Source organism: Athene cunicularia (assembly GCF_003259725.1).
Source record: "Athene cunicularia isolate RWA chromosome 2 unlocalized genomic scaffold, athCun1 chr2_part1, whole genome shotgun sequence".
Lineage (NCBI taxonomy): Eukaryota > Metazoa > Chordata > Aves > Strigiformes > Strigidae > Athene > Athene cunicularia.
Genome location: NW_020799095.1, coordinates 97,065,198 through 97,091,264, shown reverse-complemented (window position 1 = coordinate 97,091,264; position 26,067 = coordinate 97,065,198). Strand labels below are relative to the sequence as shown.

The following is a 26,067-nucleotide window of genomic DNA, read 5'->3' as shown; positions in this document are numbered from 1 at the left end:
GGATACAGTCTCCCTCAGGATTCTTAAACAGCATTCCAGATGAAAGCCTCCCTTACACCTAAAGGCGGCAAAAATGTCCTTATGTATAGAAAACAAAGGTGATCCGTAAGTTATTTGGTTTGGGTTGGTGTTTTTGGTTTGTTGGTTTTTGGGTTTTTTTTCAGATCCCATACTTAAACAAGCACTACCATCCTCTTCCTAAAAAAAAAAAAAACAGTAGTGCTTCAAGCACATGGTCAAGTGTCACCCTGCTCATACACTAATCTGAAAATAAGTATTTCTAACGGTGAGAGTTAACAATGTTGTTGTACATCTCATCCAGCTCTCATCCACAGAACTATTTTCTCTTCCACATGCTGTACGAAGGCTTTATCCATCCCACAGTTTTCCATCATTTCAGCTCATTTCAAAAATACCTAGTCTCTTCATTTTTCTTCATGGGTCCCATTTCAGTGCACCGGAACTGGCTGGTCTTCTTTGAACTAGCAGTTCCTAATCGTACAGACAAATCCCATTTGAGTATTTCAAACCTCCCACATTTTCTCTCTTAAACAGAATGGCTCTTTCAAGTGGTGCTTGGCAGTCAAGCTGCACAGCTGAAATACTGTCTTTGTGTGAATATCTGTACCACCCTTTCTTAAAGAACTCCCCTGTCACTGAGCCATGCACCACAGCTATCACTTACGTGAAGTGATGCAGGACTGTAACAAAAAAACATTGGGGCTCACTAAAAATGCACAACTGTTGATGGAGAGAAATTCAATTTTAAATAACAACTGATTTTATTGAAAATATTATCAGGAAACTAGATATTTTTTTAAAAGAAAAAAGCTAGACTTCAAGACTCAGGCAGTAATATAAACTGTATATATCTTATACACAGGGAACACATTTCTGCATGATAACTGAAGACCAGCTTATTCTATGGTAACTTCAAAATACTCTTGCAAGATTTATTCCCTAAGACTAGTCACCAAAAAACCTCATTTTAAGAATCCTTGAATAATCATGGGACATTTAAACAACTTTTCAAGAAAATGAATCAAACCATTCTAGTGAAAGTTTCACAAACTACTGAGGTAAGCTTTTGGTAAATAACCAACATAGCTAAAACAGATAAACTCAGAAAGTTACCACCGCACTGCACAGTTCTCCACTGACTGCTGGTAACACTAACAGCATGACAAAAGGATGATCAAACCACAAGCCCTGCTCCAGGTTACAAGCAGACACTGACATGAGGACTTCTGCAGAATAACATAATGCCACTAGATACACTTTCATCAAAACAAGCCCTTGTCATAACCTTTTTAACGGTGACTATTCAATCACTCAAAACAAAAAAGGTATCAAAATCTCAGAACAACTTTAGGTTGTTCAGTCACCCAAGAGTATGAACATCAATGAAATTTATAAAATTTATAAAAGCCTTCATTTCATAGTTTGAAATGGTCTAACATAGAAAGGTGTAAAATACACCTACAACCCCATAATGGTCCTGTATTTAATGACAATGCCTTAAGTGCATTAACAACTAATTTGATCATATAAAAATGAGAAGACATGCTGTAAGGGCCATATTCTAAGCACTGAGATTCAAAATCTTAAATCAACTTTTACCACAACCTCTTCTATTTATTCATTCTAGTGCCTGACAAAACTATTTTTAAAATGTACATAAAAATTACAATGAGGATAATGGGGCCAAATAATTCTCACAAACATTATGGGGTTTTTTTAATAATTAGTGTAAGTTATTAAAGTAAACGTGGTAATAGTTATGCCTATTGAATCTGCAAAACACTTGACATTCAAGAGAGTCTGGGTTCTCCTTTCCTGTTAGACACCAATACCTTTCCCTAACAATTCAGTCCTATTTCTGTGGCCAAAGACCAAAATTAATCCCTGTTCAGTGTGACAAAGTGATATGAGGACATCCCACAAGTTTAAAAGCTAGTGTATGCCATGTTTCAGAAATCCCTTCAAAACACTCCAGGAATTACATACATATACACATCCATATACAACCAGATCCCAGAACATCGCCTGCCATTGGACTGCTCGCCTCCACAAACTAAAAGATCTTCTCAGTATGTTTAAAATGTTGGACACTATAAACTAGGAGCAAAGCAGATCTCATCCTCTTGCACTACACTAACTCTTCCTGGTTTATCCACAGGATCAGACAGTGAGGGCCAATAAACAGTCTTGTGTCACTTAATCTGACAGCAATGGCCACACAGAGGCTTGGTACTATGTCAAAAATTCATTCTGCTAAAGGGATTTTCTAAATATTTGCTATTTGCAGAGGACTCAAGATTCCACTTGAGGTTTATTAATGGGTCCTTACTCTAAAGTATCATACCACCAGTGTCACATCAAATCTAGTTCTAATTTCTTCTGGTCCTTTCTCCTCCAGCAAATATTTTCTTTGTGAACCTCTCCTTCGCCGCTTTATTCTTATTTCTAGGAACTCAGTCTGAGATACATTTATCAAGGTTCCTCCAGCAATTTCAATTCCTTTCCACTGCCTCATTTCCTCATCCAGTCAACCCCTCGTTTCCCTCAAGTACTAATGCTCATTTGCCCTTCCATAGCTTCCCTGAATTCCCCAGTACCATCAACCTACTGGGGTTTTGTTTATAAGCATTAATTGTGTGTCACATTGTATCTTTCTCCAGGCTATGTGGGTTGCCACATCAGCAATTACTGAAAACGAAAGTTTTCTTTCTCTTAAGACCAGTACTCACACTTGTGACAAGAAAAGCTAAAAGCAGCAAAGAATAATATAAAAGTACATATTCAGCACAAAGTGGAGTCTTCCAGAAGTTAGCTGTCAATATCTAACAATTCTCCCATAATATTGTCACAAAACTTAGCAACCCCAGCCAGTAAGGTTATTTTACAGATTTAACAAAACGCTCTCATAAACACCTATCATTTCTCCAGTATACTGGGAGACTTTGATTCAAATCACAGATATGCAATAGCTTCACATATAAATGATTAAGAATTTGTAACATGAGCACAGTATTTCCCTTCTACCCTTATTTTCCAGCAGAGGCAAGGGTTTGTGGCAGCCTTCACAGTCAATCTTTCCTCAAGGAGCATTCTGAGCCTCAGCAATTACAGCAGAAAGCAGCCATCAACTTTCAGAAAAGCTGACGACTGACACCAGCAAAACAATGGAGGATACACAATGAACCATGATGGAAAGGCAGTTTCAAATTTCTGTATTCTAAAATGCAGACTGGGTCAGGCAAAAAATAAGGAAATTCCACAATAATCACTAGCAAGGCAAAAGCACATTAGAAGTATTTTCAAAACTTTTGGAAAAACACCAATAAACACCATCTCCTCTCCAAGGCTTTATTGGACTACACTAGCTTTAACAGCAAAAACAAATGTTTGCCTAGAACAGATAGAAACAAATCAAACCACCAAATGCCTTGATCTAATCCTAAAAAACAAACGTTCCCCCCCCTCCCCCCTTCTAATTGCTTTTTAGCAAAACTAAAACACCACCAACAAAAACAACCAAATATTCCGAGATTGCTTCACTGGTAACAACATTAAACAAGCACTTTACTCTTCATACGTATGTATTTTGCTTATGTATTAGAGAGATTTGTTGCAGTAACACAGACTTATACTTGAGTTCAGAATGGTTGCAGAATAAAGGCAATTCTAGTTCTGTTTTCAAGGAACTACTAAAATTTCTTAACTATTCTTGGAATTCAGAGTATATTTTGTTCATGAGTCATCTTATATTCCAGGCGTCAAGTGGCTAAAGGTCTTACTATGCCTCCACCAAAGTCCCCTCCAGAGTAACTTGTATAAACATAGTGAAGCTCACATTTCAAGTTACTTCGAGTACTCAGTTCCCACAAGTTTTATGGTTTAATTATCAAATTCTTACAGAGGGCTGCACTTAACATTCACAGTGTTATTCTGGAAACTATGTAGTTTTTCTGTTTGAGTAACCAAGTAGGTTCTATTTCTTGTAGCTGTTTTATGTAAAAAAATATTGTTTGGAGTTAATATTTGTGGAGCCTTATAGGAGTACTAGGGCACTAAAATAAAAATTCACCACAGTAAGTTTGCTAAGTATTTGTGAAACTGATTTACATGACATACAAGAAACTCTGTACAGTGCTGACAGGCTTGTGTTACCAGTCCAAAGCAAACCCAGAAATTTAAGTGCTCAATAGCTCCAACTCAAAAGCCTGCTATCATGTATGTTGTGCTGTTCAAGGGATCTCTGCCTTTTGCAGCTAATGTTATGTCCAAACATACACATATCATGGAAACTGCATACTTTGAAAATACTAAGTTTAAGATCAGGGGCCAACATCAGCCAGACAATTCCACGAAGAAGCCTTTTCAGTAGTTTGGAAAACCTGCCTCAGCTTTCCAAAAGGAGTTATTCCTTCTCAGGAACTAGCTTGCAAGCACTAGTCCTCTTTTCTTTGCCTTTGCTGTCAATAAACAAACAACTAAATAGAAATTCTTCAGGTCAGTAGGACAGAATTTCATAAAGCTCTTATATTGAATAGACCAAGGAACAACATGCCAAGTTTTATCATGTTGATCTCGTGAGGGAGGTTTCAAAGTAACAAACATTATCTTGAAGTACCATTAATAGTTACTATAAATTCAAATTATTCTGACCAAATATATCGGTTTAGTTGTATAAAACAACATGCAAAGGAACACCTTCAAGCTTTCCTTTTCCAAATCCACTGACAAGACAACCTTGAATAAAACTTGCCATACTAGCATTTTCAATTAATATAAGGCAAGGTTTATAGGGAGAGAGAATATCTTACAAGACATAGCTGGAACAAACAGACAAGCTCTTCAATCCTGTCTTCAGCTCTGAAACAGAAGCAGCAAATTCCAACCCAAGCTCAGGCCAGGAACATTTTTTTTGAGCTTAACTTGATTAAATTGTCAAAGTGCTTAATTTTTAAGAGAAAAGGATGGTTGGTCCTGTGGAGCAAAACGGGAGGTAAGCAAGAGGAGATAAGTTACCTATCCACAGGTGGTAATCACCCCTCCCCCCCCAAACTTAAGATAGTTGGACTGAATTACATGGAAAACTAAAGTTCCATTAAAAAACAGTAATTACTGAGTCTGATTTCTGACATTCAGAAGAAATCAGAATCTTCAACTCCTGGGTTCTTCCTTTTAGGGTATTTCTTACAGGTCCTCTTAGAATCACCACTACCATCAACATGTAACAATTCAGCATGTTAAGGTACTGCCAAATGGAAAATACAAGTATAAAAATGCTGAAGCTGTTATCTGTTTTAATGTATAGATTAACTCAGGTCTAACTCACTTGCTTATATGCCATACATACATTTCAACATCATCAGAAGCACAGTGCATTAAAATTTTCAGTCTAAAAGCTCAAACAAACCTGTAGTGACAATATGCTAAAGAGTTTTTCATTATATACTTAGACCCAGGAATATATGAGCTACACAGACTGAGAAAAGCTTACGTTGATATTTTCTAATTGCAGTAGATGTACTGTGTAATAGGATTTGACGTCTTCAGATACTAGCCTCACACAGAAACCTGTTTCACTGAATGTCATAACTTCCTCTTCTTTTGTTGGCCAGTATTGTGCACACTTCACCTAATTTATTTTGGAAAAAAAAAAAAAAAAGAGAAGAAAAAAAGAAGGAGGAAAAAAGAAAGAAAGTTAAGTATCCTAGTATCTTGGGCTTTGCATGAGCAGGTTCTGAGATCCTATTATTCAATACAGTAAACTCAAGTACCTGCTCCCAGTCTGGGGAATTCTCAAAGTCGATAATGTTTACAGCCAAGTTAGTACAACTGTTTTACTGGCTATTACGCATAGCTGATTTATCTCTTTATGCTTTCTTTCATCACAGGGCTAGCATCTTTTCCCATATACCTTGACCATTCTACCTCTACCCTCTCTAGTTCTCTACAATGAACAGAGATCTTTACTCAGTTATTTCAACATTTTCCCCCCTCCATTTCTGATGTGCACACCTACACATTTACGTAGCTGATGTAACACATCCAGTTTTACCAAGCCTTTCTGAACACTGGAAGATTCTAGTGAACAAAAGAACAAGCAATGCAAAACCGTTCCCCATCTGTATTCCCCTTGCCCTGCACTCAAACCTTCTGAAGGAGAATTTTTGCATAAGAAAATAAGTGACTAGTTAAATCTCTTTCACTAACAAATCTACTCTGAAGAAAAACCATAAACCTCAAATGACACACATTTATAATTAAAATCTAATGATTTTAGGCACATTAGCAGAAAAACTACTTCATAACAGAAGATGCATGCACTCTGCAGGTATACCAACAGCTGTAAAGAATCAAAAATAACTAGATGAGTTTGACAGTTGCAGAACAGCAGCTTGTCTTCATTGTTACAAACAAGATAACTACATAACAAATAGACTGCTCTGTTAGATTTAGAAGAAATAATCTAAAGATACCAAATTTTGTGTCTTAGCTCCATCACTTTCATGTTATATTAAATACATGTTATGCTGTATATCAGTGAGAAAGTGTTAGTCCGTTTAACAATCAAATATTGTTCAACTGTATTAAAATTATGTGGCTTACTTTACAGCTTTAGGCCTAGTATTACTTACCGATTCTTTTTCAACAGTTCTGTTCAGCATAACAACTGCTTTGGTTTGCTGTTGCCACACCATTAGCCAGAAATGACAACATGTATTAGGTAGTGGACCCTGTGTAGTAAAGAAAAAAAAAATGTGTGTGAGAACATACAGGCAAAGCAGTGTTTGAACACAGTTAATAGTTCACCGTGTGGAACAGGAAAAAGTCTTCCTCTGAAGAGTTTAAACAAATTATTAATAGAATTATAGGAATGACAAGCAAGAAAGTAAAGTACTGGAATGATCTGTGCAGTGTATTAAGTGTTTTGTTTTTTCTAAAAACCAAACAACAAAACAGTAAGAACTCAGGGAAGGGATGTTTCAGTTTGGGCATCAATACTATTGTGCTGTTAAAAGAAAAGCTACTGCGGGCACGCTCAAAAAGCACAAGATGAAATAAGGGGTAGAAGTATTGTTGCAACCTATTTCCAAAAGGTCTGAAGAGAAATAAATACTTGAAACGCTTTATATGCGGTAAATTATTCATACTTAAATATTCTCTTTAGCTTTTTCTTAAAATATCAAAATAATGTGTCCACAACTAGATCAAACAGGCAGCTAGTATGAGATATATATGTATATATATAATTCCCAGAGACAAGGAACCATCCAAATACAATTACCACTGTACAAACTCCCCTCCCTCAGATTCTCAATCCCTATAACCTAGTAACTGGTACTACTTACCTGCGTTAAAATATAGTATCTCTGGGCTTCTTCTATGACCACTAGGCTGGCATTGATATAGTCATTCTCAGTATTCTGCAGTTTTACACGACTATGATCATCTAAAATTCAAAGAAAATTAAGAATTAATGATGCATCCATCTTGATGAATACTCTCTAACAGGCAAGTTTAGGTCTGACAAGCATTAGAAATCAAGTTCTGCAGTACTAACCAAATGACAAACTATAAATATACATGAAACTAATTTTTCACGTAACTCTGATAACTGCCTGTCTCATTCTTCCCTCAGCACTCCATCAGGGTAATTTCAGGCAGCTATTAACAGAAGCTGCTCAAAAAACTGGTATACCCAGTTTTCTTTAAAAAACAACCAAACAAAATAACCCTCCCACACATGCCAAAGATGCTCACTGCCATCCCTCAACAGCTGCATTTCCTTAATACAACAGCACCACAACCCACACCAGGCAGCACTCTGTTCTATCACACCAGATCACTCCACTGCATGGTTTCCTTTAAGTTCAGAATTCCAAGATTTTTGGTGAACTGAAGTTTCATGAGTTGTGGTAGAACCATGAACACAGACAGCTAGGCAAAAAATTAAAAAATCTACTTGCAATAATTCAAACCAAGATTTAATCAATTTACCTTCCCCTGTAATTTATTGTTTAATACTACACAAATCAAAAATACTAATGGAAGGGCACATGCAATAATGTACCTACTTAACAAATCTTCCAATTAAACGAAATCTAACCTAATTACTGAGTTTCAGTCTCATCATTACACAGGCAAGACAGAAGATTCCCCTATTTAGGGCAGAGGCAAGAAAAGGACTCCATGTAAAATTATACCTTGTATATGAGAAAGATTAACAGACTGTCATACTGAATCACTGTAATAAAAGTTACTGCGGCTGTTTCTAGAACCTTTCAGTATCCGATTTATCACACTCTAGGAGACATTTAGGTAATGAGACTTGTTCACAGTAGGTAATCCTTCAGCCATTTATTAGAACTGTATTAAATAAACAGCATTTTTAGTTTAGAATTTGTACACAACTGCATGCCACTAAATCAGATCCAACTGACTGCAAACCTCCATGAAGCTCAACTGCCCAGACTGTGTCTGAGAAGAATAAATAAAAACCAGCAAACTAAAATGAATTTAAGCGACTTCAACCCATCTCAGGAAGAGATGGAAAATATTCCATAAAAAGCTGACAGAGCTGAGAGCGAATTATGCTGTAATGCCAGTTTTTAACCTATGTTCACCAGGTCTAACTCACAAAACTCATTTGGGGTGCAGACTGATGGCACAGCTGCTGTTAAAATGCCCACTTTTCCCTGTCCCATTCCTGCACCAAAAGGCTAACCTCCTTTTGGCAAACATCTTGGGAAATTAACAAAGTCCATGAGTTTTGACAGAAGCAACTACCCAGTATCACATTCAGTGCAGCTATGATAGCTGAACTCTGATTAAGTCCCTGTATCACAGCCAGTCCCTCCAGCACAAGGCTTATCTAAGAAATTCATGAATATGACCCAGATAGACAAAAAGCTGAGGAATCAAGAAACAGCTACTGAATTAGACTCTTGTTGCTCTATGGACCACTCATGATTTTATAAATACTTTCCATATGTTTGAAAACCTGGGAGAAGTACACTTACTAGCTCTTGATTTGCTATTATACTCTCCCTCATCTATCTGCTATTGACAACTGTCAGAAAGGATCTTGCTGGATTCAAAGAAAGAAGTCAACAGCAAATTACTACTTTTTTTGGTTTGTTTTATTAAGGACTGAGATTTGGGTTGTTATCCTACCTCCTTTAGCTGCTAGCTTTTATATGCAGTCACATACAAACGTGCAGAGAACAGAAATACACTGAAAACCTATTTTTACTATAAAAGTATGAGAAAGTTACTGGTTTAGTCTGTTTTCATTAGCATTCCAGCTGTAAGGCAACACCATCTTGACTTTCAGGAGTCTTAAAACTATTTATGATACATCTGTATGAAGAAAAAATATTATCAAAGCCAAGACACAGTAAAATTAAGGCACATGTGCATTTTAAAGTAAAATATACCTCCTTCTATTATTTTGTCTGGATAGGAAAGTGTTACTCTTTCCTTTCATGTATCAATTTATCTGAAATGTTTCTACTGGAGAGAAACCAAGACCTTTGTAAATATTACATGTCATTTGCCAACAGGAAAAACTTAAGATCTTGTTATAGTAAATCACACATACCGGTACTAGTGTTCTCGGAAAGATGACGTAAGCAGGCACTGTTAACAGTTCAATCACCCAGCAGCAGCTGCTGTATTGCTGCCAGTAGGAGATAACTGCCAGGCCCTAATGAGGTTTCCTCCTGTAATCCTTACACACATTTTCAGCCTCATTTTTTCCTTCTTATACATTCTGCTTTGTAAACACGACAAATAAAATTCTGAAGGTTTTTTTAAAGCCCCTTTAACAACTCATTCTATGCACGGACAGCCTCCCTCCTCCTCCCCAACAAAACCAGAAGCGATCCTACAACCCCACTGGCATACACCCCATAGGACAAAGAAAGCCACTAGAATATATTGATTTCCCTTCTTTCAAGGGAAAAGGTTCCCAAAGGACACAATGACCTAGAAGCCTCATCCAAGCCCTGTCTTGTTCTGCTGAATTGAATGAAGAAAGCCAACTTTTGACAGTGAGTTAGCTGTAACATATTTCCCATATGTAAATCATTTCCAGTTACAAAGTACTTCAGATTTATAGGAATGATAAACGTATCTTAAATCTTATCTTAAAGATTTATCTTAAATGTTGCCATGCCCACAACAGCTAAAATACAGTACTCATTTTCTGAAGTGCTAATTCCCCTATTTCAACAAACTGTGCAGCCTGAAAAGGAAGTAGAAACCTTAAAACTGCTTCTCGTTCTGGCTCCTGCACTAAGAAAACTACTCTCAAAATGACCCTGTCTCAGATAAGCAGACTCTTATTACCCACTCCAAGTGAAACCTTGTCCCACTCATATCACTGACAACACTCCCAGGGTCTCAAATAAGACCTAGACTTCACATTACACATCAATTTACACACTCCCTGCTAAAAAGAAAATGACATAGCCAGTTAAAACTGAGATATGAAGAAATTAGCATTTTACATCATAACGGTTCTTGCAGCCGGTTAAGGAAAGGTTTTTAGTCTGAAAACAACTGTGTTTCTAGAAGTGAAACCACTGTATAACTTTAAAATTATCTTTTATCCAAGAGATATCTCTCTCTGGCTCCCCAAACACAGAGCTATTAACAACAAAGGAGGGTGAAATGCTATTTAGTGGATTAAAGAAATTAATAAGTAAAACATGTAGCCATAAGCCATCCCAATGACCCAGCCTGACCCTTTCCCGTCTACCAGCAAATCCCCTTCTTTTCACTAATCTAAATCTAGTCTATCTGAGCTGCTAAATTATTCAAATTACAATATTCTATCACTAGACTTAGAGTCTCAAGTTTCAGAGGTAGCTCAAGGCAAAGGAAAGACAAATTGACATTTTTCCACCCTGTCACTGGTTGTACGCAATAAATACCATCATATCAATCATGGCCTAACTCCTAACTGAAATGTATTCATATGGAAATACGTACATGTGGAGTTTGTTTATTTATACCATGTTTCTGGTAACAAGGTGTTTTAGAGAATCATTAGGTAACATCATAAAAATCATCAATTTCAGCTTCTAATATGGACGACAAGAAGGGCAGTAGGCTTATTTTGGACAGAACATCTCCCTGTTCTTAGCACATATGCTCAAAACACAGGACAGAAAAGGAACATTTTCGCAATTATTATTAATCAGCACTACATGGAAAACCATCCACATCAGCTCCAATTCTGTTCCCTGTAAAGCACAATAATCTTCACATTCCTCTCTCCCTGGTATATACTCCAGGAAAACTATAAGCCAACGGTTTAAATGTCCAACACAAAGTCTAATGGGCACAGGAAGAAAACAAAACAACTGCCTCTTAAGATCCTCCAACAGCAACATGATCTGTCAGGCAAAAATGTTCAGATTACCTAAGATATTGAGCGACACACCACATTACAAACGAAGGCTAAAGATAAAATTGTGTAAACCCCCCATCTACCCTCAAAAAAAAAAAAAAAAAAAAAAAAAAAAAATCCTGCCAATTTTGCCAAGGGGATTTCCTTCTTGCCTCTCAATCTGGGAACACAGTAAGCAGATCTCTAAAGGTGTTTACAGTCAACCTGAGACACTAGACTCCTCTGATGTCAAGTAAGGATAAGATTTAGAAGGAAAGTAACAACAGAAATCTTAGAGCTTCATTAAAGTTATCAATAAAAAATAATAACCTCACAAGTGATTTTCCTCTCTTAACCATGTTTTCTGAGAAATGGTTTCATCTGTCAGGAAATGACTGGCTGTCAAACCAAACCTATTTCAGATTAACTTCCTGTTTCAATAGTACTACGTAGCCAAAATATTCCTCTCCCTATTCGAGACTAATACCAAACCGTTAAGACTGCTATTTTCTTTGGCTAGGCAGTAACTCTTGAGGGCTTTTACCCAACCAAACTTATACACATCATAGCTCTTCAGCCAACAAAACTGGACACAAAAATATTTATGAAACTGGAGACAATGTGAAACTCAAATGCAATGGGTAAAGATGATTAGCCTTTCCCAGATAACTTTAATCAACTTTTACCTAGAAATATATGTAATGGACACAAACTGGTTTCAGTGTATTGGTGCTGTGTATTATGGTTGAAATGGGGAAACCCAACCTTTCTTTGCATTTTTTCCTGCACTTGTAATTGACATCTTTTCTGCAAGACAGAATAATCTTTGCATTTCCTCTTGTAAACATACCACCTCAGGTTTTAGACTGGATAGATCTTAAGTTTAACCGCTAGTTCTGAAGGCCTTTGACTATCAGAGAATATTAGTATTATCACACATTTTTCATTTAAACACTGTTAAAGAGCAATAAAATTTGCAAAGTGAAGGACCAAGATGTTAAGATTGTGTAAGACTGAACTGTCTTGCATTTCCGCAACACCAGTTCCTTGCAAACATACACCATGAGTAGACGTGTTCACCATTAGATGTTCGCCATGTCATGCATGGCTTTTAGTCCCGCTGCTTTGAAAATTTAGGTACTGATATATTGTAATGTTATTTATCATATATTCCCTCCCAGGTCTCTTTCTCCTCCCAACTCTCACCATTCTTATAGAAACAATTACGAACTCTATTTGAAAACACAGATGTAAAATTCACAGGAATTAGTTCAAACACAGTGTTTTGTTCTGTTCTCATACAGCCTTGCTGCTCCTAGTGCCCAGTTCTGCAGGCTCCCTTAGTGGCCCAATTCAAACCTTCTTTCCTTCATAAATGCTAAAAACTGAGACATGCTTCAAAGTTCATCATCTTAGTTCAGTCATCACATTATACTTCACATCAACTAGCATGTAACGACTAACCTTTTCCTAAGCCCAGCTACTACTTCAAGATTAGATTTTATGTAACTGTCTCTGCTCTTGCACAGCAATCAGGGATTAATACAATCACATAAATAATTTTCTCCTGCCTAAATGAGCATTTCAGAAGCAGGCTTTGCCGTGACCAAGGCAGAGGTGTTTGGTGCTCTTTACTGTTGTAAAAGGCATGCTATGATTAAGGAAAATTTTGAGCTCAAAAAAACTACAGGACATCAATGCAAGTCACACCTTTAAGATATTACTGCAAGCATTATTAGATGCTACTTAAAGAATGCAATGTATTGTTTATTTATTTTAGAAACACTCTGTTTAAGAAGAAAGGAAAATGATGAAAATGTTGAAGGTAAGCTGCTGTTCTCTTTGCAGTAGTGCCTAAGTAATGAAAAATCCATAGATGAGAGAAATGGTAAATGCATGAATACAGCTTTTGCCACACAATCTGTATAGGATATTGGACCCAGGAACAGAACTTGGGTCTCACGGATTCAAATCCAATCTCCTGCTTTGTCTTCTTCCAACCCTCATCCCAATTTAGGTATGAAACAGTGAATAAAACACGATCTACTTTACCACCAGTAAGATGTTAACGCCGTGCTGTTCACAGGACAGCAAACCTGGGACACGTAAGCACCTCTGCACAGATCAACAAAGGCCCAGCAAAGGCCCATCTCCGTTTGCGGAGCATACAGCGGAAGTTGTTAAGCTTTGACTCACTTGAGGTATCTTCTTCAGAGCTGTAGAGTTCTCAAACAGACCTTATGGGGGAATGCCATGCAGACACAGCAAAGAGGTTGCACACTGAACTCTTTCTAAGTTCCATTTCACCAGAGTGCAGTACCAAGATTCAGCATTAAGCCAGACTAGATCCATGTGGTGCGAATACGCTGTGCCAGTTAGTGTTCTGGCAGCAGCCTGGTGAGCAGCACACAGCACTGCATCCGACCAACGTGACTCAATCCGAGACTCTTTCCGTGTCATTTTGAGAAGTGCTAGGCACATGCTGTTACCACAACTTTCAACTGGAAACAAGGAGTTCAGCACTTCTCCAAATCTTACAATAGGTATTCAGATTAAACTCTCAAACAAAAAGCCCCAACAGACCAGCAACACTCCAAAAATGCTAGATCCAGTAACATGAAGGCTTTTATGAGCCTTTGGTGCTCTGGGAAACTTCATACTAAAGAACATGCAAATGTTTAACCTGTTCCAACTTCAATATTTTGTAGAAAAATTAAGACTGTTCTGAATTTTTTTCCTAGTCCTTTTGAAAGTGATTTATGATAGCTTTCGCCAGCTGTAACTACATATTGGTAATCTTTTATTCACATGTTTTTTATAATGATTTTGGATTACATTTTCTAAAGTAAACACTGAAACAAGTCCACAACACCTCAGTACCAAAGAAGCTGGTAAAAAAACCCCCATGTCTTCACCTCAGATGCAAGATCATTATGTCACAAAGATCATTTTACAGCAGTTAGTAAAATACAAAGCACTCCATACCATATCTATTCTCACTGAGAAAATTAAAAGAACTTCATGCATGCATTCTTCTAAACAGACAAAAATAACAAAATCTCAATTATTTTTTAAAGCAACAGTAGAAATCGTTGGCATTTATTCACACAATCTTATAAATGTGCAGAATCACTTAGCTCAAAAGGAAACTGTGATAGTCAAGGCTTATTAACTTCAGTGCTCAGCAGATATTCATTTTTTAATGACAGATAAAGCAATGTTAAACAAATAATTTCCTCAGGAGAAAAATATCTTTATTACTTTGCAGCTCACAAACATTTATCTATACACTAATAACTATGATTTGCAATCATCTCTCATTCACCATTCAGAACAATGGAGTTTAGCCAGTAGATTCTTCTCTCTCTTATACACATTGGTGTATGTGTTGTGAAAAACACATTTATCATACAATACATGCCTACAGAAATAAACAAAATCCAAAACTGACAGTGACCCTGATTTATTAGCTACAGTGTTTAAAAGTAGACTGAGTAAGCAAAAAGTCCATAAAGTTTACTGCAATAACTACAGAAAAGATACTTACACGGACTAACATCTCTGTATCTGTTTCGATTTCTGTTTTCTGGATATTTTGCAACTCTATGAGGGTAGTCACTGGATTTATGTCGAATTTCCTTTAAAAGACAAAACATGCAATTTACTTATAGCCAGTAAGCTGATTAAGTTTAGTGTTCTACATATCCTATTTTAAGATTTTCAAGCTTATTGATTAATCAAGGTTATTAATAATTAACATTTTATACCAACCTTTACTACACCTAGTGTTATTTTCACTCAGAAAACACATGTCTTGTTCTTGGCCAAGCTGTTTCCATTTAGATCTTCCCACACTTGGCTAACACCATCAAACTAATGTAAGTGCAATCTGGTAAACAACTGATGCAGCAGGAACAAAGGGGAAAAAAAACCCAGGTATTTATTATGCCTACAGTTTACCTCAGACTTGCATGTTATCTCCCACACTAAGAGACTACATTAGAGAGAACTAACAGCAGCGTACCACTAGCTCCTTTACACCAACAGGCAGCATAAATCCCCACGAAGGAAAATAAACTAGTTAATGATTTTATGGCTGCTGTTAACAGCCACAAGATTATTCTTGGCGATTTGACGGTTCAACCCATATAGCTGTAGTTAAACATGACCCAGTATGAAGGAACAATTCTAGACTCACAAATATCAATGTCAAATCACAGACCACTTCTCCCCAGGCATTCATACAAACCCTTCAATAATCTGCAATCGGAGGATATTCAGACATACTCATTTGCACACAATTTTAAGGAGCACACTGTTCACATACCCTCAATGTTCACTGTTACTTTTTGCCTCCGAGTATACCTTTTCCACAACTTTAGTAAGATACATAGATTTACCTTATGTAGACAACTGAAAACACATCTACAGTGCTAGTGACGAGCAGCCTCCAATGAACTGAACTATTCCTTTGTATATCTGCTGATGCCATCTCAGCAGACATTGTACAATAGAGAATTAACAATATTTTATTTTGAATTCTTCTTTTACTTTTAGATTATGTTGCTGCATGTGATCATTGTGTCCAAAAGAGCATTTAAACTTCTTACAACTAAGCATTCTCTGTCTTCCCACTAACTCCTGTGTCTTCTCAAAATTCCTAGTCTATATATTCCCAGACAACAAAAACAGCCAAAAAGGACTTCAATGGAAATTTAACATATATAAGGAAGATTCATATTTTAGCATTTGGTGTATGACATTACTTAAGTGCAGTGCGAACCTGTAAAGAACCTAAACCACAATATGGAGCAGCAACTGTCACGCACCAGTGTTCTACATATTTGTAAAAAAATCTCTTGATCCATTAAGTTTTTTTTTTAATTTGATACACCACACTGGAACTTGTCTTCTCCTCTAGTTTATATGGCTTACCAACTTTGGGAGCAACCACATGGACACTGAATAAATGCATCAAGTTCCCATGAAATGTAAATTTTGTATTACTCCATAACAGGATGCAACATATTTTGTTTTTAAAAGCACTGGCATCCTCTGTGCAGAGAAACAGACTTGTATTCTGGTCAAGAAACATTAAAATAGCTAGAAACACAACTACAGTGACCGGGGTGGGGGGAGGCTTGCTAAAAAGAATTAAACTGAAGGAACTTAAATGACGAGTTCTAAAATCAGTTTTCCCAGCCATCCATCACAAATCAGAGAAACAAACCAGATGCCAGATGTAACATAAAACTTGCATTGAAAAAAAAAAAGAAAATTCTTATTATTTATTCAGTCATTAATTCAGATTGGATAGGAGCTCCTGGTGTCAGCATACACATTCCCAGCTTCACAGGATTTTACCACAAGTCTTGGCAAACTGATGGAACTGATGGGCAAATATACAAAACCAGTCTCAGCAAGAATAATAAAACAACTCTAATGACCAATTTTTTTTTTTCTTCAGAGAAACTTACACTTCTCAGGGCAAGTATGTATGTTTCTTGTACAACACTGTTATAGGAAAATACCTTCCCCTAAACAAAAACCCAGTGTAAAAACAAGTAGTAAGTGATTACTTTCTACAACTCTGCACTATTTAAAAACATAATTTTTATTTTCTCTTTATGTTTTTACGCAAATCTATATCCCCTTTTTAATATAAAACAAGTACATTAAGTACCCTGAAAAAAATCCTGAGTTTGCAAGACCTACAAAATCAGGGAAACACAGATTACTAATACAAAAAACTTTACTAAAGAATATTTTACAGCATAGCTGTAGTAAAGTTAGGAAGTACATATACAAAGTTTAGATGAGCTTAATACACAATTTTCTCTTCAGTTTACTTCTCCAAGTACAATTAAATAATATTAAAATTATTTGGGAAAGCCAACATGCTCTTTCTGGATATACCAGATGTAATGCATGTGTACTTTTCTACCTCATGAAAAATAACGAATGCAGAATTCTTCCCTTGCAACTTGTATCTCATTAACTTAGCGGACCCCCTCAGAGCGCCCCGTCGCCAGGCCCCACCGGGCCCCCCCTCACAGTGCCCCATCACCGCCCCCTCCGGGGCCCCTTAGCCCCGGGCCTCCTCAGAGAGCCCGGTCACCGCACCACAGCCCCCGCGATGACAGTCCTGCGTGTGGCTGCACTGCCACCGCACTGCCCTGTGTGCTGTCACCTAGGGCTCGCGCATCCGCTGATGCTGCAGGGCTGGGCCTCGGGTGACTTTCGAGAACAACTTCAGACATGAGACGTGAGGAGGAAGGGTCAGCAGCGCGAGGCGCTCACACCGTTCGTTCGAACGCTGATACAATTCTGTCAGTAAGCTGCTGCTGAGGTAGCGTGCTGGCCACCAGGAAAGCCGCGCAGTGAGAAGGCCATGGGAGCACAGTCAGCCAGGGATGATGCCTGGCACGAGCGTTGTCCACATCACACCCGAAGGCCCAAAGTTATGGGCTGGAGAAATGTGGCCACAGTGCTGCGTCAGCTGAGTTCACGTTCTCCTCCGCTACGGTGTTTTATAGAAAACGGTGACAAGGGTCACTCAGCATGATGCAAGAAATATATGTGTGGTCACACAGGTAAGGCAAATATTTTTGGAACAGACTTCTGGTTCTGACATCCAAATACCTGTGATCAGCTGTTGCATTTCCTTCCTGTCCACGGGCTGCAGGGCAGTACAGCGCTCCAAATCCTCTGGCTGACGCGCTCCCTCAAGTCCTGTAATGACAGTTGGTATCTTGTATGCCAGGGGACTGCATGATGTACCTCTGTAGCATACCTGATGGGACGGTATACATCAGCAAGTTCATGGCATGTTTTTCCAGGTAACTCAAGGTAATTTTGCATAAGATTTTCTTGAACTGGGGGTTCAAACTTAGACATTGATATGGGGAGTAGCTTTTCTGGATTTGTCTGTCGGCAAGACTGAGAGAGGCCACGTCTGTAGCTTTGCAGGTGTCCTCCAGGTAATCAATGTGCTGCTATGTGTGATCAGTTATGAAATAAGTAAGACAACATTTGTGAATTATGTTTATGGTTTAGGAGTGCAGAGGAGAATCTAAGAGCCCATCCTCAAGGTAATGATTCTTTTTCATTTAAAATATGTTTCTCTGAATTCATGTTTCAATGTACAAAAAGTGTTCTCAACCTCAGAAAACTGATCTCGCACAGGCTGGGTGTGAGAAAGTAAAGAGATACATAGAAACTGTCTAAATAACAAATTTTAATAAAGAAATTAAAATACACAGTTTCCTCACCGATTTTGGTCTTCAGTAGGCTGTTCTCTGGATGTGAACTTGCTGGCTGATCTGTATTTGTAGCAGTTGTTATTTAACCTTTTTTACCCCTCACTGAAGCTACCTGTAGGTCACATAGCGATGCCCATAAAGCCATCTGACATGGATCGCAGCTACAGGAGGCCCAGTCAGTCCTGTCAGCCCAGGCAACAGAGTGATGCTGCCCAATGACACATTACTTTTTATTTTAATGCAAAGGCCAGGGAAGACTTGGAGGTCGCTGCCCATGGCGTGTGAGATGGTTGTGCTTGAGTCCAAGGACAGCTCTGTCAGCTATGGAGCACCTTGTATGTATCGGCTGCACGAGCCATTGAGACACTGGTGCATTTTGAGAAGGACACAGAAGAAATTGTAGTTTTGATATATAAACCCAGGAACATGTATTCTGCTCTTCCAGCCAGCAGCAGTCATGCATATGTGCTTGTCATTGCTTGTGGTATTCAGGGATGCAGTTCATATTGGGAAAGCAATGTAATTGTGCTCTTAGGAGAGGGAGTTTTATGGTGGTAGCTATGTTTAGAATCTGTAATGCAAATCAGTGCCTAGAGACGGCTCATGGAAAACTAAAGGAAGTGTTTATTAATTGTGATTTACAGCTGGCTTAGAAGAGCAATAACTGGTAAACCAGGGGTTTCTGGAGAAATTGCCATTGTTTGCTTTTTGGTTGTTATTTTTTAACTGTAATATGCTGAAAATGTTGTACCAGTTCTCTGGTTTCGGGGAAGTGAGCCCAGGATAGGCCCAGGACTACAGTTATATAATGGTCTATGGAGGAGAACTGTGTGCACAACATAAACCAAGTACACCCATTAGAAAACTTTCTTTATTCTGTTGCCAATAGTATATTCCAATTCTGTATTAGCTGTGCGTGCAAACCCAGATGAACTACTACATAAACTTTTAAGCACTTGAGACAGTGTGAGACATATGCAAAGCAGGATAGTGGAGCTGCTGGAATGTGTGGTGTATTGTTAGTATTTTCTGTCTCAGTATAAACACAAGTAGTTATTGCAATGTTTTCTTATTAAAATGTCTGATAATTCGAGAAGCCCCTTACTGTGCTGACAGAACAGTCACGCCAGGTTAGTTGGTATCCACAGCAATTCTGATGTCAAAATTGGTTTTGGTGCCCTTGCTCATTCGAATGAAAAAAACTATTCAAGGTAACTTTTAATGGTGTTTGTCCAGTGACCTTGACTGAACAATTAACTTTAGTACCAGACTGGACTGGACTAAGTGCTTATTCCTCTGTGTGTACATTTTTTTTTTTGCGTCATTCACTGGAATTACTTAAGTATCATTTATTGGAAATGATCTGTTTTGTGCTGCTTTTCTGAGAACCATTTTGGATGTTGGTAGATGAAGAACAAATTCTACCCTGAGGTGGTTTTATTCACAAATACACTCCATATCAATCTTGGCTGTTAAGGAAGAAAGCTGTAATGTGCTTAAACTTGCCACGGTGTGAGAGGATGAGAACACATCATTCCTGTTTTATAGCCCAAGAGATAAAGGAGAAGAGGATCCTCCCTTCCCCCACAAACTGGATAGGGCTGGAAACCCAGAAGGGCTGGCAGCTCTTCTGGTATCTGGTAGGGAGCAGGAGAAGCTGAATGAAAAGGTCCAATGGTCAGGATGAAACAGGTTTCATTTATTCTGTGCATTTACAGTGGAGTCTTCCTATTTCAGACTTTTGGGGACTGTATTCCTTGTTCAAGTGAACATTAAAAATCCTATTGCTGAAAGTAAGTGCCAGTGTAAATACCTGTCCTCAGCTATATTACTGATTTCCTTACCCTGCCCAAAACTGTACTCTGGCATAAAACAAAAGAAAAAAAAAAACAACCCTTCAAAATATCTTTAGTAAAATTCAAATCCTTGTAGCAGCAAGAGTAGCAGAAGGGCAAGGGGCCCCTAACAGGTTTGCATTCAGGTAAGGAGGTCTGTCACATCAGTGACAGGTCCACAACAGTGGCATTCTAGTGTCCGATGTCTGTTAAAAAATGGCTGTGTAGTAAAAGTGATGGAATTACAGAAGCTGTAATTATGCTTTGAAGAGAACAGCAACACAGCTGTGCGCAGATTAAATGATTGCCCTAACACTATAGTTTGGAGTTCTGGGTAGAAGAAATTCATGGCCAAGGAAGAAAGGAAAAATTAAGGTCTATAAAGGAAGCCCGTTTTATAGTCCAGAGATTTGTGCCAGTCCATATGGCACTGGAATCCTACGGTGAAGCTGAAATAAATGTGGAGTGTGAAACAGCAACAGCAACAGAAACAGCAGGCAGAGGTGCTGTCACAACTGAACAGTAGCTAGCAGGAAAGGCAGCGAGCCAGGACGTTTGGTGGGGAGGACGACTTCAGGCTCGGCTGCAGGCAGCCCTTCCAGCAACATAAGCTGGGGTGTGCAGTCAGCCACAAAACCCAGAGCCTCTGAGTCAGTACAGGGGGTGTGGGGGGACAGCTGCAGGAAGAGGAGAGGAGCCAGTTGCCAAGAGAAAGACAACTCCAAGTTATTATTTTTATTGCTTGTAGAGAGGATTTTGTGTGTTGGGGATGGTTTGTGTACGTTACTTGATTTTCCGTCCCTCTTTCCTTTTCACCCCTAGCTACAGTGACATTTATTAAAATCATAGTTTGCAAGTGAGATAGTCTAATTCAGTGAGCGTCCAGGGTGGCTTGATCTCATTCCACGTTCTTCGTTAGAAGGTAATTTTTTACTAGAACCGGCATCTACGGAACCTGCCTATAGCTAGCATAAAGTTTTCACATTGGAAGTTCACTGAGACTTGTATTTGTTTGAAGATCACTGGTTTATTAGATTTTAAAATTGTTTTCCTCACTGACTGAATGTTCCATGCTTAGACCATTTCTAATCTCACAATTACTATTTCAAAGCATCACTTTACATTACTGTATAATGGTTAAAGAAGTGTCTAAACTGCAGTTCTGGAAACATCTTTATGTTGCCTGGTGAATCTTTAATTCACATTCTCTCATAATTTTGAAATCATGTTATCAATATCTTGTAACTTGCCTATAGCACAGATTTTGTATTTTAGTGGCTCCATGCTTGGTTATATGTATTTTCATCTATATTCGAGATTATCTTCAAAGTTACAAAATTAAGGGCTTTCTCTGAATTACACCTGAAAAGGTCACGATGCACGACTCATACCACAGTTATTTGCTAAGAGAAGTTCTTGTAAGAAAATACTGTTTTGGCAGAAGAATACTTTGTATTGAGGAGTATCGGTAAATGTTTCTGTTACAAATTTGAGTTCTCAATTTTATGTTCCAGTTTTCTTTGGGTTTCCCAGCATCTGAACAAAGCAATTATGACTATTTTAATGGGTGTAGAAATCTTCAAATTGTGTTTGCCTCCTCCCCCCCCCAATAGTTTGAAATAAAGTAATAAAATCTTTTTGGCAATGTGATTTAGGATTGTAATCCATTTTGTAATTCATGTTTCTGCATTAGACAACCTGAAGTGCCAATAACAGGAAAGAGTTTTCTTTTACTTCTAGCCATAATAATGATTTAAAACATCTTATTGTTACCAACTTCATAGAAACTTAAATTTACTATGTGGTGGTGAGCCTTTAGCATATATTAGAGTAATTATTTGTGTCTTTCCTATGCTAGCAGAGGTAGATCTGTGCAAGATTTGTGCTATCATTGCCTGTTTTTAAGTTGACATTTATATATCTGATTTCATACAATTTCCCGTATAAGCTTGTCCTATTGAGATAATCAGCAGCCCTGTAGGAGCCACATTCTCTGAGTCACTGTTTTGATGGCAGGGTTCCATGAGTGTGTGGCTAGTTCTGTCTGCTGAGATGTCCTTTGGTATGTTATATAGAGCAAGGTGTTCACGCTTCTGTCACTGTGTAAAGGCACGGAATCTTGTAAGGACCATGGAATACTAGATAAGAATTTGCATAGCTACATTTACTTGGCAAGGCAAGATGGAAATAATCGATGCACCTCTCCTTTTACACTCAAAGTAAATCAGAAAGCAAGGAGGAAAATAGATTTTGCCTGTAGGTGGCAAAGAGCCATGTAGAAATTGTTAGTTTTTCGGGCAGTATGACTTCCCCAAAACAACAAAAAATTAGTAGTGCATGTAAAATTATTTGCCTATTTTCTTTGATACTGTCTCTTATAAAAATGGCTTTGAAACTAGTCTACCAAAGTAAGGAGTCTTAAAAAAAAATCTGTTTTGCATAACATGTATATTACAGTTTCTGAATGTATGTTTTCTTTGGTCTAGACTTTTAAAACCTCTAATTCATACCCTTATGGCATACGAATTGCTGTCACTGCTAAACCAATTTGTTTGTTTTCTCAAAGAAAATAAAAACTGAGTGTAATATACTGAAAGAAGGATCCATAACACAAGTTTTCCAATTGGAATGTCATCAAAGTCTTTAACATTTTATTTTAGCCAGTGGAACAGATCCAGCAGCTCAAGCCATGACACTACCACTTACTGGAATTATCAACCCGGGGAGAAAAGTGCCCTTGTACAGAACGTGTCCAGTATCAAAATGGATGTAGGAAATTTTCTGCGTCTTTTTGAATTTTAGATCTTTTTTCCTCCTGTCTCAGTGCAGGCAAAGAGACATCACTAGTCACCAAAAGATGTACTTTTCTATTTAAAAACCTTATGGTACCACTTCTCAAACAGACCAGTGCAGCTTCTGTAGTGGCAGACAGTAGTACCCTCTAAATACACTGGTTGCAATTTGTCACAAAGAAAATGCTTAAGGTATCCGTTTACTTTACTTTGCCACTCTTTTGTATCAGAGATGGTGTGATTGTGTGCTAGATCACTCAGAGTCAGATTCTTCTCAAGATTTAAGTATAAAATAATGTATTTACTAACACAGATTTGCAGTAATAGAACAGTGCTACAAAGAGATAAAGAAACAAAGTGTGTTATTATTATATTTGTCAAGAAATATCCTCCAGGGTCACTTCAGCATCTCAGCTAGCTTCTAGCTCCCATTCACTTACACTAATTTTGGAAGCTCTATTCACTTGAAATTGATTTTCTTTGTCCAAGATGCTGTTTTCTTCTTACCAGCCCCCTCTTAAGCACTGAGCAGGAAAGGTCGGACACAGAGAAAAAGCAAAGGGTTTTTTTCTGTATTCAAGCAAGACCATCTTAGTTTTGCCCTTAGTTTTTCTGGATTAAGAAAGAATATTTAGTTGAGTTTGGTGATTAGATTCTTGAAAATGATTCTGTGAGGAAAGGATTAGGACATATGACTGCCATAAGCTCCTATCTGAATACACGAACAAGTTGTTACATTAACATTTATATCGTAATCAGCATGGTCCTGATTTCCCATTGCTTCTCAACACATTGGTAATGCCTTATACACAATGTTATCAGAAGTTATAAATGAACAATCTAAATTCTAGATTCAGAATATATTTTGGCTGGTGAATACCATATAAGGAATGACTATGACAGCAGCAATGGTGAAATGAGAAGTGGGATGCATTATGTGTGAAACTCTGACACACATACACACACTCTTGGTTCTAGGGGTGATGCCAGTACTTTTTGGTCCCATAAAAAGTGTTGAGGATAATTCTCACTTTATTTCTGGAGTTTCAGCAACCTTGAAGAGTACGATGAGGCAGGTAATTGAAGGAGGTAACCACATTAGCCATTACAGCTAAATCTGCTGTCAAATATGCATCAGCAGTGTGCAATATTAATATAGAATTTACACAATTCTGTCACAGCAAATGGCATATATCCTGAATATCTTTGGAAAGGAGGCTCCAATGAAATGATTCAATTATTATGTTTTTAAAACATAGATATATATGTATGCCTTTCAGGGTGACATGAAAATTTTCCCTTCTTTTACCTCTCACTTTCCTGAGAGAGGAAGTAGTTGTAAGTGCTTTCTTCACACAGAGGAGTGACTCGTTAATAATTCAATAATTAATTAGATTAATGAAATCTATGATGCAAGTTACACCCCCCCTGGTTACTCTAACTGGAAACTTAGATGCATGGCATTTTATACAATTGTTTTGTAATGTGAGTTGCATATATGTGTGCCTTTAAATCTACTGAAGTGTTACCAGATGTGATGGAAATTAAATTAGCTAGGATTACCAAGTGCTGAATTCTATTTTTCTCAAGAATTTAAAAAATACTTCTATAAAAAGTAGGGTCGATACTTTTAATAATCATGCAAATGACTGTATGATTAACTCTTTGAAGTTTACCACTTTCAATATTAGAATACAGGAAAAATGGAAGTAATATTTTCGTTTGACAAGTCTGTGTAATTCAGGAGACAGTAGATAAGTAAACTCCATGCACAGAACATTTCTGTTCATCATTTCATGCTTATGTTTATACTCTGTGCATAATAATTGTGTGTATAAATATCATCTGTTCCTGCTATCCTCCCACAGAGCACTGCAATGTGCTGTGAATTCTCATTGTATTTCAGATGTCTCAAGGACATAGGCTCAAAAGGTATGCTCAGTACTTGGGGACAGTACATCAGCCACTCACTAAAGATACACAAATCTGAAATAATTATAGAATCATAGAATCATCTAGGTTGGAAATGACCCTGGAGATCATCTAGTCCAACCGTTATATTTCAGCTTGTTCAAAAGCAGGTAATTTTTGTAAAATGTTGTGTGAGCTGTGTCAGTAGAAATGATGCCTGTTAGGTGTACATTGTTTTCTCCACAACATGACATGTGAGTTTCCTTGGGCAGGAAGCAATCGCTGGTAATGAGTGACGCTTACCTGACCTTTGCTGAAAGGAGTATTCACTGTTCAGCAGTTGCTAATAAGACTCCACAATAGAGAATGTTCAAAGTGCCATTAATCCTAAGGCATGATGTGAACATGTGGTAAAATACTCGAGTGCTCTTTTCAATGTGCTCATATGGTGGATGCTGTCTTAGCTTTGGACTGTGTTTTGATATGTGTCTTGAGTTTTCAGTTTTCAGACAGTAAATAACTGTCACAGCACAAACATCCCCTATTCCTGTAAGGCCAGCTAACCATGCTAATTAGTACAAGTTCATAGAAAAGAGACTTAACAATATGCAGACCTGATGCTTGTCTTGCAACAGTGAAGTTCAGAAATAATTTAATTGAAAATATGTTACATCAATTATGACCATACAATTTACACAAAAATTTAAAATTATCTAAATTCTTTGCTACTACATCTGATGATTGGTCCATTGGGTAACCTGTCCTCACAGAAATTCCTGTTGGAAATTTCTCCTTGTTATGATTCCAATCTAACAGCACCTCTGGGTTGAGACGTGATGAATAAAGTGGTTGGTGAT

General features: G+C 37.7%; 1 protein-coding gene across 1 annotated transcript in view; it reads right to left on the bottom strand.

The window, feature by feature from the left end:
* PTPN2 (protein tyrosine phosphatase, non-receptor type 2) overlaps positions 1-18,307 on the bottom strand; it is a 34,237-nt gene extending 15,930 nt beyond the window's left edge. Inside the window, exons 1-5 of the mRNA XM_026841425.1 lie at positions 18,191-18,307; positions 14,958-15,048; positions 7,365-7,465; positions 6,651-6,749; positions 5,510-5,647 (exon numbers count right to left, since the gene is read on the bottom strand). Of these exons, the coding sequence (XP_026697226.1) occupies positions 5,510-5,647; positions 6,651-6,749; positions 7,365-7,465; positions 14,958-15,048; positions 18,191-18,307 (546 nt within the window). The remainder of the gene's footprint in view (positions 1-5,509; positions 5,648-6,650; positions 6,750-7,364; positions 7,466-14,957; positions 15,049-18,190) is intronic.
* Between the last annotated feature and the right edge of the window lie 7,760 nt (positions 18,308-26,067).